Source organism: Lissotriton helveticus, chromosome 2_1, assembly GCF_964261635.1.
Source record: "Lissotriton helveticus chromosome 2_1, aLisHel1.1, whole genome shotgun sequence".
NCBI classification, from domain to species: Eukaryota; Metazoa; Chordata; class Amphibia; order Caudata; family Salamandridae; genus Lissotriton; species Lissotriton helveticus.
In genome coordinates, this window is record NC_136059.1 from 1,142,421,170 (window position 1) to 1,142,437,380 (window position 16,211).

Here is a 16,211-nt window from a genome sequence, read left to right on the forward strand (position 1 = left end):
ACGGATAAATACTAAAGATATAATCCTCTCTAGTGAGAACCACTGTTTAGATTATTAATGGTCATAGTTGGCAAGTGCTTTACATATAAGAAACACCAAAAATGTGTGGGAAAGATTGGTTTAGCAGGAACATCTTTCCCTGTTCTTAGAATTTTGCAGGGCTTAATGTAGGGAAAATTAAAAATTTGGACAAGCTGAAAGCCTCTGTTGTGCGCAACTAAGAGACTTAGAGAGTCGGAATGCTCCAGAATTAGTGCTCCAGACAATATTAGAGCTGGTAAGCTTGGTATAGATTTATTAAAAGAGATACATTCTATGGGTCCTTTGATCCTGAACAGTAGAATCAATCCAGATACTCCGATGCATAAGATAGAGATTTGCCTCCTCCAGATGCTCCCTAATTAAATATATTATTATAAAGTACAATATGCTTACATTTGTGCCCGAATTAGACCTATTTATACTTTATACATTGACCATGCCATTTTGAGCACCACTTTGGAAGTAGCCCTTTTGAAAAACCTTGTTTGTTCTTTTGAAACTGGTTAAGGCCTCTCTGAAAAAAAATGCAAGGCAACACTGGAAGCCAAGAAATGTTGCTCTTTTTAAGGAGCTGGTATCATTTCTACAGTAGCATCGCCTAGAAAGACTAACCCTCGATTCAATTGAGTCCCATTGTAAATAATTGGGGCAACACATGAAAGGAAAGGGTAGTTCTCGGGCAGACTGTAAAGTATAATTAAAGAATGATTTGAGAAGAAATTGTCTAGTTAAATAAATCAGCTCACCCGCTTAAAGTTTCAATGGTTCTGCCCAGAAAGACTGACGGTAATTAATTCTCTCAAGAAAAATCGATAAAGATTCCCGGATACACACAGGAAACATCAATAAAATCTGAACTGGCATACGCAGTTTACTGCAGTTTAAAAGTGAAAATAACTTCAAATTCAGTTTCAGTGCAAATTTGGATTCATTACAATTTCCAGCTTCATACATCAATCTGAGATTCTAGAGCAGTCTGTGTCATGGCTGTGCCTTCTTCTAAAATTCTGGCACCAAGCAGTAGTGAAATTGGCAGCTAAATAAAAAGAGCAAGATTGTGTGCAGCAATGGGGCCGACACAATCCCAGTACCGGTACTCAAAGGCAATGTGGAATTATGGGCGAAAATCATGGCGCCCTGTTTTCAGAGTGTTACATAACAGGAAATATTCCACGATCATGATTGGGTAGTTCTGATATCCCCACCGTGAAAAAGTGTGTAAAAGGAATCCAGGGTGCTATAGGCAACATTTTTGTTTGAAGTCTCTTGGAACATCTGGAAGAGTGGGTACATTCGAGGAATACTATTCCTCTTGAGCAATCAGGGTCTAGTTCAAATAAATTAGTAACAGATACCACTGCAGTGATTCAGACTGTTATTGATAGACATGTGGTTTGAAAGCATCAAGATTTATACTCAGCATTTATTGGCTTCTCAACTGCTTTTGGAAGAGTAAATCAGACTTCCTTGTGTTGGAATACAGCAAATGGGAATCTCCTCTACTTGATTAAGGCTGATCAACCCATTCACATTGAGTATAGCTTTACTGGGGTTACTTAAAAGTCTCTCCTTGCCTCTTAGGACACAAAATGGTTTAAAACAAGGTTGTTGTGTTTCCTTTGTATTTGGAGGAATTTGCACATATTTTAAGTACATACAATATTTTTCTCCAAAAATCGGCACAAAACCAGTACATATTTTGATGTACATGGATGATGGTGGTTTTATTCGACTTAACTCCAATAGGTCTCCAAAGAAATCTTATCAGATTCTCAGATGATGCATCCAAAATGCAAAAATCTCACTTTAAGTAATCGCAAAATTGCGATTACTTTTATTGCAATGGCATTTAACCCCTTGAACGAGCATGGAATTCCCCCGCGGTGAGGGCGAATTCCACCCGTGCGCGATTCAGACGGCCCCCGGCCGTCAGACGCACACACCCACCATGACATGATGGAAAGGGTTAAGGAATTGCAATTTGCAATTCCTTAAAGGCAATGCAATCAATTAAAAAAATTGCGATTTCGCAATTGAGAATCGCAATTTACCGTCAAATGAAAGGTGATGGTAAATTGCGATTTCTTTGAAAAATACACCAAAGTACATTTTTCAAAGTCCCATATTACACACACATCATATGTCCGTTGGGACATATGAGTGGCTTTTTTACCTCGTTTGGGAAAGGAAAATTTGAAGTAGTGAAAAGTTATACTTACCTACGAAGGATATTAACACATCACCGAGGCAATCAAGTTCACTTCAAAAATTCAGGGAGAAAGACCCTTATTCATGCGGATCTCTTGTAAATTTCAGTAGATCCTCGAAAAAGCCTTTTTAGTCACTTACTGGACATGTATAAAAGAAAAATTCCCCAGACTTTAAATGATGCACTGGAGTAATTGCTTAAGTGATGCTATTCCAGTGCAAATTCTCAAGTTGGAATTTGGTTTATCTAGCACTTTCGTTCAGTTCTTGGCAAAAATTATTTGCTGGGGATATAAGCTCTGCAACTCTTTGAATCATCATTTAAGGATTTGCTCTGGGATGATTTAATTAACATCCCCAAAAATATATGGCTTTTCCCAAGAATTTTAAAATAGCTCTTAATAGTTTTAATTGCAGTGTTGATCTTCTGAGAACATGGGGCAAACAGACATTACAACACCGTTGTTTCCCCTCATATACTTTACCACGCATGCGCTACAACGCATGCACTGTTACCACACACAGCCTTTACCATGCATGTCTTTACAACAAATTATGTTGTAAAGGTATGTATGGTAAATGTATGTGTGTGGTAAGGGTATGCACCATTACCACACACAGCCTTTACCACACATGCCTTTACAACGTATTACTTTGTAAAGCTGTGTGGAAAAGGCATGTGTGTGGTAAGGGTGGTCTCTCAGCATTGTTAGAGGAAACGGACCCTTTCACTTCCTCTTTATGACAAGCATCGTGTCTCAGAACAGCTGGAGAGGAGACATTGTGGAGCGGTAAGGGGGATTTTATATTAATTTGTTTACATTATATTTATTTTATTAAAAATATAAATAATGTTTTAAAGTTTATTTTGAAGAGGAAGGCGATGCTCAGGGGTCCTCTTTTAGGGCTCAGGGGAGAGGTAGTTTTCAGAAGGACTCGGGCGGGGAACACCTTTACCACGAATATGCCCTTAACATGCATGATTTCACAACAACATTTGTTGTAAAGGTATGCATAGTAAAGGTAAAGGTTATGCGTGGTAATGGCAATCGTATTGTAAAGGTAAGCGTTGCAATGGAATGTGTTTAAATGTCATACAACCAAAACCTGAGTGCCAGGGCATTTGCTATCAACCATAATGTTAAACGATTTATATTAATTTTAAGATTAGGTAATTTGCCTTTTTGCTCCTTGACAGAGAAATGGGATAGAGATTCAATGAGGTTTTCAGTTTGTAATCTATGTAAGGTAGGCATTCAAGACTTGTTCCACGTTTTACATATTTGCTTGGAATAGAATGTGCAGAGCAGATGTTACATAGTATCAATTGTAGTAAACTTTAACATTACAACACATGAAGATCTGCTATTTTGCCTGATGCACCTGTCAAATGAGATAGTCTGTTTTCAGCTGTTTCAATTTTTAAGAACTTTTTGCACATATTTTAATGGTAACTGTTTTTGTATGCAGGGAGACTCCCTCAAATGGATCGCCAGAATACCCCAGAGAATCAGCCTCCCACCGTTCATCTCGGAACCCAAGAAAATCCTCTTTGACATCCCCCAGGAATCGTACCTCAGCCCCACCCTCTTCAACACATACTTGAGCCCCTTGGCCAACTCCATCAGAACGCATGGCCTCAACTTCATCTCCTATGCCGTTGACACCCCAGCTCATCCTCTCACTGTCAAAAGATCCCTCCACCAGCAGAGCTAACTTTCACAGATATATGAGCGCTGCTGACTGGATGAAGGAAGACAGAAGTCATAATTTCTAGGAACAATACCTCATGGTGGCTTGCTGAAGTCGACCCATCATCTGCCGCAACAGACAATCTGGATGTATGTCATTACATCGCATTCTAATACCACGCATACCATTACAACGTGATGTCAATAACACTGCATGCCATTACATCGCATACTTTTACCACGAGTATGCTTTTACCACGCATCCCATTACAACGCAAAGGCATGCGTGGTAAAGCTATACTTATGGAAAAAAGTATGCAAGGTAAGTTACATCGCTATCCCTACACCTACACAACAAACTACTCCCACCCCTACACTACCCCAACCCAAAAACACTACCACACTACTACAATATCCACACTACTCCCACCCTTACACTACCCAAAACCACTACTACACTACCCACACTACTCCCACCCTTACACTACCCTGAAACCTAAAACACTACTACGCTACCCACACAACTCCCACCCCTACACTACCCTAAACCCTAAAACACTTCTACGCTACCCACACTACGCTACCCACACTACTCCCACCCCTACACTACCCTAAACCCTAAATCACTACTACGCTACCCACACTACTCCCACCCCTACACTACCCCAACCCCTAAAACACTACTACCCTACCCACACTACTCCCACCCCTACATTATCCTAAACCCTAAAACACTACTATGCTACTACACTACCCACACTACTCCCACCCCTACACTACACCACCCTAAAACCCTAAAACACTACTACGCAACCCACACTACTACCACTCCTACACTGCCCTAAACCCTAAAACACTACTACGCTACCCACTCTACTCCCACCCCTACACTACCCTAAACCCTAAAACACTACTACGCTACCAACACTACTCCCACCCCTACAATACCCTAAACCCTAAAACACTACTACGCTACCCACACTACTCCCACCCCTACACTACCCTAAACCCTAAAACACTACTATGCTACCCACACTACTTCCACCCCTACACTACCCTAAACCCTAATGCACTACTACACTACCCACACTACTCCCACCCCTACACTACCCTAAACCCTAAAACACTACTACGCTACCCACACTACTCCCACCCCTACAGTACCCTAAACCCTAAAACACTACTACACTACCCTCACTAATCCCACACCTACAGTACCCTAAACCCTAATACACTACAATAAACAAACACTACAACACTACCAACACTACACTACACTAAAAAAAACACACACAAACATTACCACACTACTTTTAAACTACCCTCAACCCTACGAAAGTAACCCCCACCCCTCCCACCCTTACACTACCCAAAACCACTACTACACTACCCACACTACTCCCACCCTTACATTACCCTAAAACCTAAAAAACTACTACGCTACCCACACTACTCCCACCCCTACACTACCCTAAACCCTAAAACACTACTACGCTACCCACACTACGCTACCCACACTACGCTACCCACACTACGCTACCCACACTACTCCCACCCCTACACTACCCTAAACCCTAAAACACCACTACCCCACCCACACTACTCCCACCCCTACATTATCCTAAACCCTAAAACACTACTACGCTACCCACTCTACTCCCACCCCTACACTACCCTAAACCCTAAAACACTACTACGCTACCCACACTACTCCCACCCCTACACTACCCTAAACCCTAAAACACTACTACGCTAGCCACACTACTCCCGCCCGTACACTACCCTAAACCCTAAAACACTAATACGCTACCCACTCTACTCCCACCCCTACACTACCCTAAACCCTAAAACACTACTACGCTACCCACACTACTCCCACTCCTACGCTACCCTAAACCCTAAAACACTACTATGCTACCCACACTACTCCCACCCCTACACTACCCTAATCCCTAAAACACTACTACGCTACCCACACTACTCCCATCCCTACACTATCCTAAACCCTAATACACTACTACACTACCCACACTACTCCCACCCCTACACTACCCTAAACCCTAAAACACTACTACGCTACCCACACTAGTCCCACCCCTACAGTACCCTAAACCCTAAAACACTACTACACTACCCTCACTACTCCCACACCTACAGTACCCTAAACCCTAATACACTACAATAAACAAACACTACAACACTACCAGCACAACACTACACTAAAAAAACACACACAAACATTACCACAGTACTTTTAAACTACCCTCAACCCTACGAAAGTAACCCCCACCCCATGCACAAACCCCCTTACCTCTCTCCTCTCCAGCGTCGCCGTCGGATCCTGCTTCCTCCTTCCTGCTTGCTTCACGTCGTTGTGAGGAAACAGCCTAAGTTTCCTCACAACGACGTGCATAGCCACCCCCGCCGCCGCCATTGCACATTACATCGCATGCGTTGTAAAAGCGCATGCGATGTAATGGTATGCGTGGTTTTACTACGCGTTGTAACATCGCATGCATTAAAAATGCATGCGATGTACAAGCAACGCGTGGTAAAACCCGCGTTGTAATGGCTGTTCCCCCTCTGCATCATTTTGGACAGCAGGCTGTCTATGAAGAAACAGATAAACACAGTCTCTTCTGCCTGCTTCTACGCCCTAAGAATGCGCAGCAAAATCTTCAGGTGGCTCCTGGTCAATACCAGAAGGACCGTCATACAGGCCCTTGTCACCAGCAGGCTGGACTAGGGGAACACACTCTACGTAGGGATCACTACAGGCATCCTGAAGAGACTACAGACAATACAAAATTCAGCGACCAGACTCATTCTCGACCTGCCCAGATGAACCCACATCACTCCCCACCTCAAGATGCTACACTTTCCGATCCAGCAGAGATGCCAGCTCAAGATGTAGACCCAAGCTTTCAAAGTCATGCTAAAGAAGGACCACCATGCAGCAACAAATGCATGACCTTCCACCAACCAACCAGACACCTACAATCTGCCTCCCTCTTCCTCGCAGACACCCCCTGTATCAGCCCAGGCAACAGCTAAGGTCAGTCCTCACACCTGGCAGCCAAAGTTTGGAAAGACCGTCCCCCACCCTTGTACCTCAAGACCACCTCATCGCTCCAGCAATTCGTGAAAGGTTTCAAACACTGGCTGTTGGAATGAACTGATCACTATAAGGCAGTGAGCAACTCCAGCGCCATCATGGGGGAATTGCCGTGCTTTTTAAATCCCCGATTGATCGATGTGAGTATTTCACTAGTATCCTCTTTATGTATTATAAATTGTATGATGAATTGTTATATTGCTCAATGTATTTTTAAAACGATGGAATTTATTTATTTTTTATATACTAATTTGTGAAACTGACGTTTTAATTGTTGACCACAGTTATAGGTCTAAATCAATTTGAAATAAACAGTAATGGTAATTCAGAAAAAGAGAGACTTACCCTGCGTCCTGCATTATCAAACGTAAAAACACATGCATCGCCAGGTTCGAGACCAATGGTACCATCGCTTTCTGTTTCACTAGAGTTCGGAGATTCAACATTGAACGTTCTTGTTGCTGGGACTCGAGTCCGCCTGTGTTCGTCGCTGACTCCCTTTCTTAACGCACCCTCTTTTAAGTTCACAAGGTTGTATATTCGGATGATAGTATTAACCAACTTCTAAAACAAAAGAGTAAGGGCAAATTGTCAGCACCAATCTAAGCTTTTAATGAAGAAGCCACAGAACAACATGTTGTAGATCCCATTGTCAATACAATCAAAACAAATTGATGGCTTTTGCGTCGACCTGGCATCTTTTAGGAATCGTGATTAAAATGAAAGTACATACATTAAGAGTTACATAGATGACTAAAAGGCACTTGAACTGATCTTAAACAACATAAACATGGTTGTCCTTCATTACTTGCATGTGACTTCAACAGGTGGTTTGTGTTTTTCAACGTTTTATTCCATTGTTAATGCTTGCTTGCAATATGAACTGGAAAACAAGATGTACTAAACCGTTTTGTAGTTGCTAACCCTTTAATGGGAAAAATGACAGGTTTTGTGACCACAATTATTATGCACTAAACCCCTACTGATATTCGGAGAGGCCTGTCTGAATCAGAAAAGATGTATCAATGGTTTCTGACCACAATTGCAGTTGCAAAACAATGAAAAGCTAGTGACACCCAAGAGGTGGTAATTTGCTTGCAAAAGGGAAGGACTCCTCTTTGGACAGATTTCCCTCTGGGAATTATGTCAGGAGGCCTGGGGAGAAGTAGGCAGTGGTCCAAAGGAATCACTGCCTGCTCTCCCTGGTGTAGCCCCAAACGGGAATCCTTTATTTTATTTTTTGAATGGCCCATGTTCCTTAAGGGAAAATATACTGCTTTAAAAAAAAGAAAAAAGGTTTTCGAATTGGGAATACCGATGCAGGGATAGTGGCCTGCTGTGACTTGCAGGTCACAATCTCTGGGCGCACAGACAACTGCAAGGGGTCACAAGTAGTGTTCTGCCTACTTAATATTCTTTAGGAGGTCATTCTGTGACTAGCCCCGCAAATTGGAGTTTTGAAATTCAAGGCAGTTTGCAAAATGTAAGTGCACAATTTGCTCCCACTATTTGCAATGTGCCTCTTAATCAATATGCCCTAAAGTCAAGATGTGATTTTCGGTTTTAGGGTTGAAGGGTTTAGAAAATGCTGACAGATAGCCAAAACTTCCACTGTTGTAGAAGCAGTACTATCTCATCAGTCAGATCATGAATCTAAGAGAATCATCAGGGAATGGGGCATGGCTCCTATTAGTGCGGTAGGTGCTGTGGCCCCGGTGCCCATCATGGGCCATTGGGACCACGATACCAGCAATATGCCCCTTTCACTACCCAACCATGTGGGCACAGGGACTCAGTGAGGGGCTGTTTCACAAAGGACCTCCTCACTTGTGGAGGGGGCCCCGCAGTACTGGGGGTGTATCCGCACGTGGGCGGAATGTCCACAATGAGGATTCCCATTGTGATGATTCTGCCCTGAGTGCGGAGACTCCCCCATGACTGCCGGGCCTTCATCATGAGTGTGGCGACCCTTTGTGAATCAGGCCCTGATTGTTTCAGGGCTACTGACACCTTTTCTGCACCATTGCATGGAGATCCCAAATGGAACGCTTGCCTTAAGGAGGAACTAGAGATGGCGCCTATGGATTATTGACTTATGATTGACTATTTAATTCTAGTGCTGTTGAGTGCACTAGATGTATCTTAAATGAAGCACAAACAATGTGAGAATCAAATCCAATATGGGAATGTGGTTCTGTTTCTCACCAAAGCTTCACATTAATTGAAAAAATATTTCTATTGCATTGCATTGCACTGCATACTCCTGATGAAGCGCTTTCGCTGAAGGGTAGCAGGGTGTGCTGTGGAGGGAACACTTGGTTGCAATTGCAATGTGACCTACTTAAGAAGTGTTTTGATTTTGTGCATATGTGAACGGAGCGATGGTTTCTCGTCTTAGGGCTCTGAGAAAGCATAGATGTTTGAAAGCTACCCTTTTTATCATTACAGCCTATGGTACTAGGTTGACTGTACAATGATTGCATGTGCAAAAACAAGGCAGAGCAGATAGTGTTAAAGACAGCGGTCTTCAGCCAGGGAAACTCGTGCAGAGAGTGGGTAGGAGCCAGGTCCCTTGGAAGGTTGAACTCTGAGAAATTACTCACTCTCTCCATTTTTTTTGTCAAATCTGTTTATTGGCATTTTAGGGTTTCACAATACAGTAGAAACATCAACCGTATCAGCACAGCTATCTGGGCTCGTCAATTACATGTTGGGGTCACGATGACTCGGTTGTGCAACCACGGAGACAGAGGATATTCGCCTGGAGCTGGCTAGATCGTGGAGTGCCGGAGCAGGAAAAAACTCAGGGATTGTCCTTGACAGTCCTCGCGCTAGACCCTGTATCACTAGTAAGGTTTTGGATAGGTCCCCATCTTGGACTTACATACAGATGAAATATTTATAATATAACAAGAAAGAAAACTGTAACAACAGCGGCAAAACCACAGTTACATGCTAACACTCCTCCTACCCTCTCCCCCGCCCCCCCACAGCTGCGCCTGCACTTTTAACCTTTGGGCCCCATTGGAGCAGTAATTGTACATAACAAACTATCATGGCAGGAGAACGGCCCACGGTATGCTCCCACCCCCAGGGGCGCCCACCTAGTCCTCTGCGCCGCTCGCGCCTCACTCCCTATCCGGCAGCTGTAGGTATTAAGCATGTGCTCCCAGCGCTCCGCTATAGGTTCCTTTCGGAGCCCCAGTGTTTCCTCCCTTCGTATGGCGGTCCACTCCACCCAGGTCCACGCCTGAAGGGAAGAAGTCCAAGCCTGCACGCCAGGCGGATCCCGCGCCTTCCACCACCTTGTGAGGAGGCGCTTCGCCACCACCACCCCCATGTCCAAGAAACGGGACGACACCTTATCTTTGGGGGTTCTCCTGAAATGCTCTAAAATGTACTCGGGCCAATCAAAAGGTATTGTGCGACCAGTGCATTTCCTAAGCAGCTCACTGAGTGCACTTCAGTAAGTGCCCAGTCCAGGGCAGCTCCACAGGAAATGGAGGAGTCCCGCACCCACCTCACAGCACCTGGGGCAAGACGCGTCGGAGCGTCGGAAATACTTGTTGATTAGCTCAGGTGTGAGATAGGCTCTATGAACAACGTAAAGTTGTATCTGGCGAAAGCGCATGTTTCTGGGAATGCGTACCGGACTTTTAAGGACTCTCTCCCACTCTTTGTTAGAAAGCGGCCTTCCCAGGTCTCGCTTCCATTTACCTCTGAGGGGGGCTAAACTGGTCGCCATGTGTGTCCGTAGCGATGCAGCAAACCAGCGAACCAGGTGTTTGCCTCTTCCCATGACATGGAGGTACTGCATAGCTAAATGCTGTTCAGGCTCCATCGCTACGTCTCCCCATCTGGCCGTCAGCTTCGCTACCAAGGAGCGATGTAGTAAGAACCCCTCGGGGGGGAGTCCGTCCTCAGTGACCAGTGTCTCATATGCCACGAGTGCTCCATTTCTATAAAGAGCGCCAAGTGTCTGAACATCGGCTTCCCTCCACTGCGCTAGCAAGGAGCATGTGAGGACCCCCTCACCACCTGGGGAGCCCGCCAAAGGTATGGCCGGCGCGTATTGAATCACCCTACATGTGAGGAACAAGGCTCTTCAGTAGCACTCATATGCCACTGCCAGCAGTAGCGGAGTGGGACGCTCAGGCGCTGCCAGTGGGTGTAAGAGCTTGGTTACACGTTCTAGAGAGTATGGCGGCATGTCTGTGGCTGTATCGTCTCTACCCCTGTCTGCCAACCAGCGAGCTACCCATGGTAGCTGCGCGGCCAGGTAGTAGTGCTCGAAGCAGGGGGCAGCCAGGCCCCCCTATCTGTTGACAGGAAAAGTTTCACCAGCGTCAGCCTGTGCTGGAACGTATCCCAGATAAAGTCCGGTAGGATCGTATTGAGCATAGAGGAGAAAGAGGCCGGAATAAATAAAGGCAGATTAACAAAATAGTAGAGAAGTCGGGGAAGCAGGACCATTTTAGCAAGGGCCACTCTGGCCGTGGTCGTCAGCGGGAGCGTGGACCAAAGCCTATCTGAGACCTGAGCGCCGCAACCACCCTTTCCAGATTCCCGTCAAATAGGTCAGCCGGTTGATGGTAGATCTGGATCCCCAGGTACCTAAAGGTGTCAGCCTTCCATTGGACTTTCGTGCCCTCGAGACAATACCCCGGATCCTGTACCCCTTCGTTAATTGCATAAAGGCAGGATTTGCCCGCATTCACCCGGAGACCCGAGACATCCGCGAACTTACGTAGCAGCTGGGCTAGTTGTTCCCGTATGCATCCCACGTCCCTCACAAACACCAACAGGTCATCTGCATAAAGCAATACCTGATGGGTTGCATCGCCCGATGGAATTCCGTCACCAAGGGTCTGCCTCATGGCTGCAGCCAGGGGTTCGATAGCCAGCGCAAACAGTAGCGGGGACAGGGGGCATCCCTGACGGGTGCCCCGGCCCACCGCCATCGCCTTCGAGATGTAACGGACCAGCCGCACACGGACTAACGGGTTTTTGTAGAGGAGGTCGACCATCTGCAGGAATTCTATATCAAGCTCATAGCACGTTAGTACCGCAGATGGGTAACCCCACTCCAGGCAATCAAAGGCCTTCTCTAGATCTAATATCAGGCATCCTGCCCTGGGCCACTCCCGCGTTGCCTCGGCCGCCACCCTGAAATACCTCCTGAGATTCAAGGACGTGGAACTTGCTGGCACAAACCCGTTTTGATCAGAGAGTATTAAGTGAGGGACCACTGGTGCCAGCCGTTCCGCAAGTATTTTTGCGAAGACCTTATAGTCCACGTTGAGCATTGCCAATGGCCTATATGAACCCAAGGCTGTGGGGTCCCTGTCCGGCTTGGGCAAGGAAACGAGGAATGCTTCCCGCATGGAGGGAGGTAACGAGCCCTCGTCTATTGCTGTATTATATAGCTGAAGAAGTAAGGGCGTGAGGATTTCCCTGTTTGCTTTATAGTATTCGGCAGGCAGGACATCTGGCCCTGGAGTTTTTTCTGACACCAGAGCCTGAATCGCTTCTCCCACTTCTTCCAGCGTGAGGGGGGCACTTAGCACGTCCCTCTGTTCCTCAGAGGCCACAGGCAAGAGAACAGAATCTAGGAACCCTTCCAGCACGTGTCTGGGCCAGTACCTTGAGCCTTGTATAGCTGTGTGTAATGACCAGTCAAGGCACGATGTATTTCACGCTGCGTGTACACCATCGCCCCCTCTGCTGTGCAAAGCACTCCTATCGGTGCACCATGCCCTTCCCGATGTACCAACCAGGCCAATGGCCGGCCGGCTCTATCCGCCCTAGCGTGCGTTCTGGCCGTGAGCGCCGCATAATTATGGCACTTCAGTTGCTCCAAGAGAACCGCATGCTTAGCGCGGAGGTCTCCCAGTCTGCGCGAGTGCTCGCCTACCCCTTCGCCCTCCCGCTCATACTGTAGGAGCTCAGCCTCCAGGCGCGTCAGGGAGGTAGAACGTGTTTTGCGTATATTCCACGAGGCCCCCATGCAGTGCCCCCGATAGTTACTTTGTGTGCATCCCACTCCACCATGGCGTTACTCGCGGTCCCTTTATTGACCTCAAAGTAGGCAAGGATGGCCGTGCCCAACGAGGAGCAGAACTCTGCATCCTCTAGTGTGGTAGGCTGTAGCCTCCACGTGGGAACGGGTGGGTAGTCCGCCTCCCAACTAATCTGGAACCACAGGGGATTGTGATCAGAATGTGTTCTCCCCAGATACTTTGATTTTGCAAGGAGTGGGAGCAGGGACTGGGTGCCAACCATCCTATCTAACCGGATGTGCAAGTCGTGGACTGGTGAGTAATAGGAGTAGACCCTGTCTGTTGGATGCTGCACTCGCCATAGGTCGTGCATCTCCCAGTGTGAGAGCCATTTCTGGAACGCTTGCACATTGGACATCACCCCTGCAGCTCGGTGGGGAGGGAAAGAGCAATCTAGATGCACGTCCAGCACCATATTGAAGTCTCCGCCAAGTAGCCAGGGGAGGCCAGCATATGTGTGAAGGACCTGGTTCAAGTGTGCTAAAAAGGATGATTCGTCTGTGTTTGGGGCATAAAGGGATCCTAAGAGGTCTTCCTGACCATTCAGCCGCCCCCACACTAGGGAGTACCTGCCCTCCTGATCCACCTTGGCTTCCTTGCAAATAAAGGGGACGCCCACCCTTACCCATACCAGGGTGCCACGCGCATGTGCAAAAAAGGCCGTGCCATAGATTTGCCCCCTCCAGCGCCTGCGGAGTTTGTCGAGCTCTGTTTGGATCATGTGGGTCTCCTGGAGGAGGGCAATCCCAACCGCATGCCGCTGCAGATAGGAGAAGACAGAGTAACGGCGTGACAGGATATGCATACCACGGTTATTCCAGGTCATTATGTTAGTGTGTGTCATGTGTCTGGACGCATCACACCCACGCGGGACCGGGGGAACACCTCAAAGGGGGGCCTATGGGTACCATCTGGGAAGGGGGTATCAGTGTGCCGCAACTGAAACATGAATTACTCACTCTCCCCATGTCCTGAAAGGGCTCTGTAGTGCAGCTAAGGCCAAACTAGCAGGACAGTTTCTCGTCTTAAAAATGGCTCTGTACTCCAATCAAGGCCGAACGAGCAGTCTTTACTAAGTGCCAAAGCACAAGGAGAATCTTCAAAGTATCTGGGATGTAATTTACGCAACAAACTGCATGAAAGAATATGATAAAGACTGTAAAATGTAAAACCTGTTTCTTTAACATACGAAAGTGTTTCAGTTTTTTACATTAAATCACATTATTGCACTGACGTTTATTTTTCTAATCTTCATTTATGACATTTTATATCAGTCATAGTACTACAAGAACAAAACACAAGCAATCGAAGGGTTCAGGGATTGTACACATATGTACACAAATACTAATAAACAAAACACAAAAAAAATCGAAATTATTAACAACTATATTTTGACTATCGATATTACTAACTTTGATATTATTAAAATCGATATTTCTTACCTGTATGTCCATATTCTTAACCACTATATTTTTGCAAGTCGATATCCTATCCACTCGATATTAAAAACTTGATATTTAGTTTGCTTGATATTTTTTATTCGATATCATGACTAGTTACCGTGCAGGTGGTACCGAAAATATGCTAACTGCGTCTGAGGAACAAGATAATAGAGGTAAATATCCAGGACCCCAAACCCACCATGTGCATAGGATAAAGTTGATGTGCGCCAACTAATTTTAGAGTGTTTGCCCGCCCAAACTAGTCCCATGAGCATACTGCACGAGGTGTCAAAAAAACGTATGTTCAGGGCTATCAGAATATTAAGAAATAGATATAAAAAACGGGGTAGCACAACCATTTTAATAACAGCTATCCTACCGGTTATTGACAAAGGCCGTCAGATCCAGCACTCAATTTGGATTTGAAAGCCTATTAATAGCAGGACCATAATTAAGGCGAATCACATTCACGCTGCTCCTGTGCAAATAAATGCCAAGGTATTTTGGCGGGTCCGTGCACCACTGCAAGGGTAATTCAATAGTACAGAGGGAAGATTTTCCCCAATTACTAGAGAGTCCAGAAAAAACTCCAAAGCAAATGAATTCCTGAATCAAAGTGGGAAGATTAATCTCCAGATCTCTAACAAATAACAGTATGTCGTCAGCACACAGAGAATAGAGAAGAGGACCTCAATGAAATCACAGTCCACTGGCTAAGTGGTGTTCCAGAGAGATGCGGGCCAGGCGATCCATCCCAATGATGAATAATAAAGGTGAGAGTATGCACCCCTGTCGGGTGCCCAAGTCAATGTGAAGTGGTCCGTCAAGGCACCATTTAATCTAAGATGAGTCAAAGGAGCAGTGTAGAGCAGCTTGACCAGTTCTTGGAAGTCCTTATGAATACATAGTTAAGCAAAGTGGCATGTAGAAAGGACCACGTGAGAGAATCAAACGCCTTCTCGGTGTCCAGCAGCACAGCGGCAGCTGGGAGTTCTGGAGAAATCTGATTGATGATGGCAAACACTGTTCGTAGATTCACAGAAGTAGAACAGCTGGGGACGGACCACAACTGCAAGGGAGATATTATGCTGCCCATTAGTAGGGAGAGGTGTGTAGCAAGTACCTTAGCCAGAATTGTATTGTCATGGTTCAACAATGATAAGGTCTTGTATGAAGTGCATAGGTGTGAGGATTTGCCTGGCTGACATAAAAATGTTATGACTGCCTCCCATAGTGTGGGGGAAATAGTTCCCTGTTTGAGAGATTTGGCGTGGACTTCAAGCAAATGCAGAACCAGTATTGCCTTGTAGGCTTCATAAAATTTGCCTGCATAGCTATCCAATCCCGGGGCCTGGGTGCCACTAAGATCTTCTATAGCCTGTGAAATTTCCTCGCCAGAGATAATTGTTGATGACCTTCTTCGAGCCATACTTTGACCACCTCTGACAAATAGTCTGCTAGTGCCTTCTTCGATCACATCCACACACGATGTGTATAAACGTGTATAATACAAGGTGAACTCAGTAAAGATGGTAGCACTGTCAGCGGTCAAGGAACCATCATCCAGTTGCAGGGTAGTAAAATACTAGGCATGGCATGCTGGGTGGAGAAGCCTGGCCAGTGTATGCCCAGGCCTCTCATCTTCCTCATAGAC

The 16,211-nt window shown here is 45.8% G+C and overlaps 1 protein-coding gene across 2 annotated transcripts in view; it reads right to left on the bottom strand.

The window, feature by feature from the left end:
* The window catches only part of CCDC171 (coiled-coil domain containing 171), a 2,807,212-nt gene that overhangs the window by 155,989 nt on the left and 2,635,012 nt on the right, over positions 1 to 16,211 (bottom strand). For both annotated transcript variants that reach the window (XM_078675985.1, XM_078675986.1), the window contains one exon: positions 7,402 to 7,620. In XM_078675985.1, the coding sequence (XP_078532111.1) occupies positions 7,402 to 7,620 (219 nt within the window). The remainder of the gene's footprint in view (positions 1 to 7,401; positions 7,621 to 16,211) is intronic.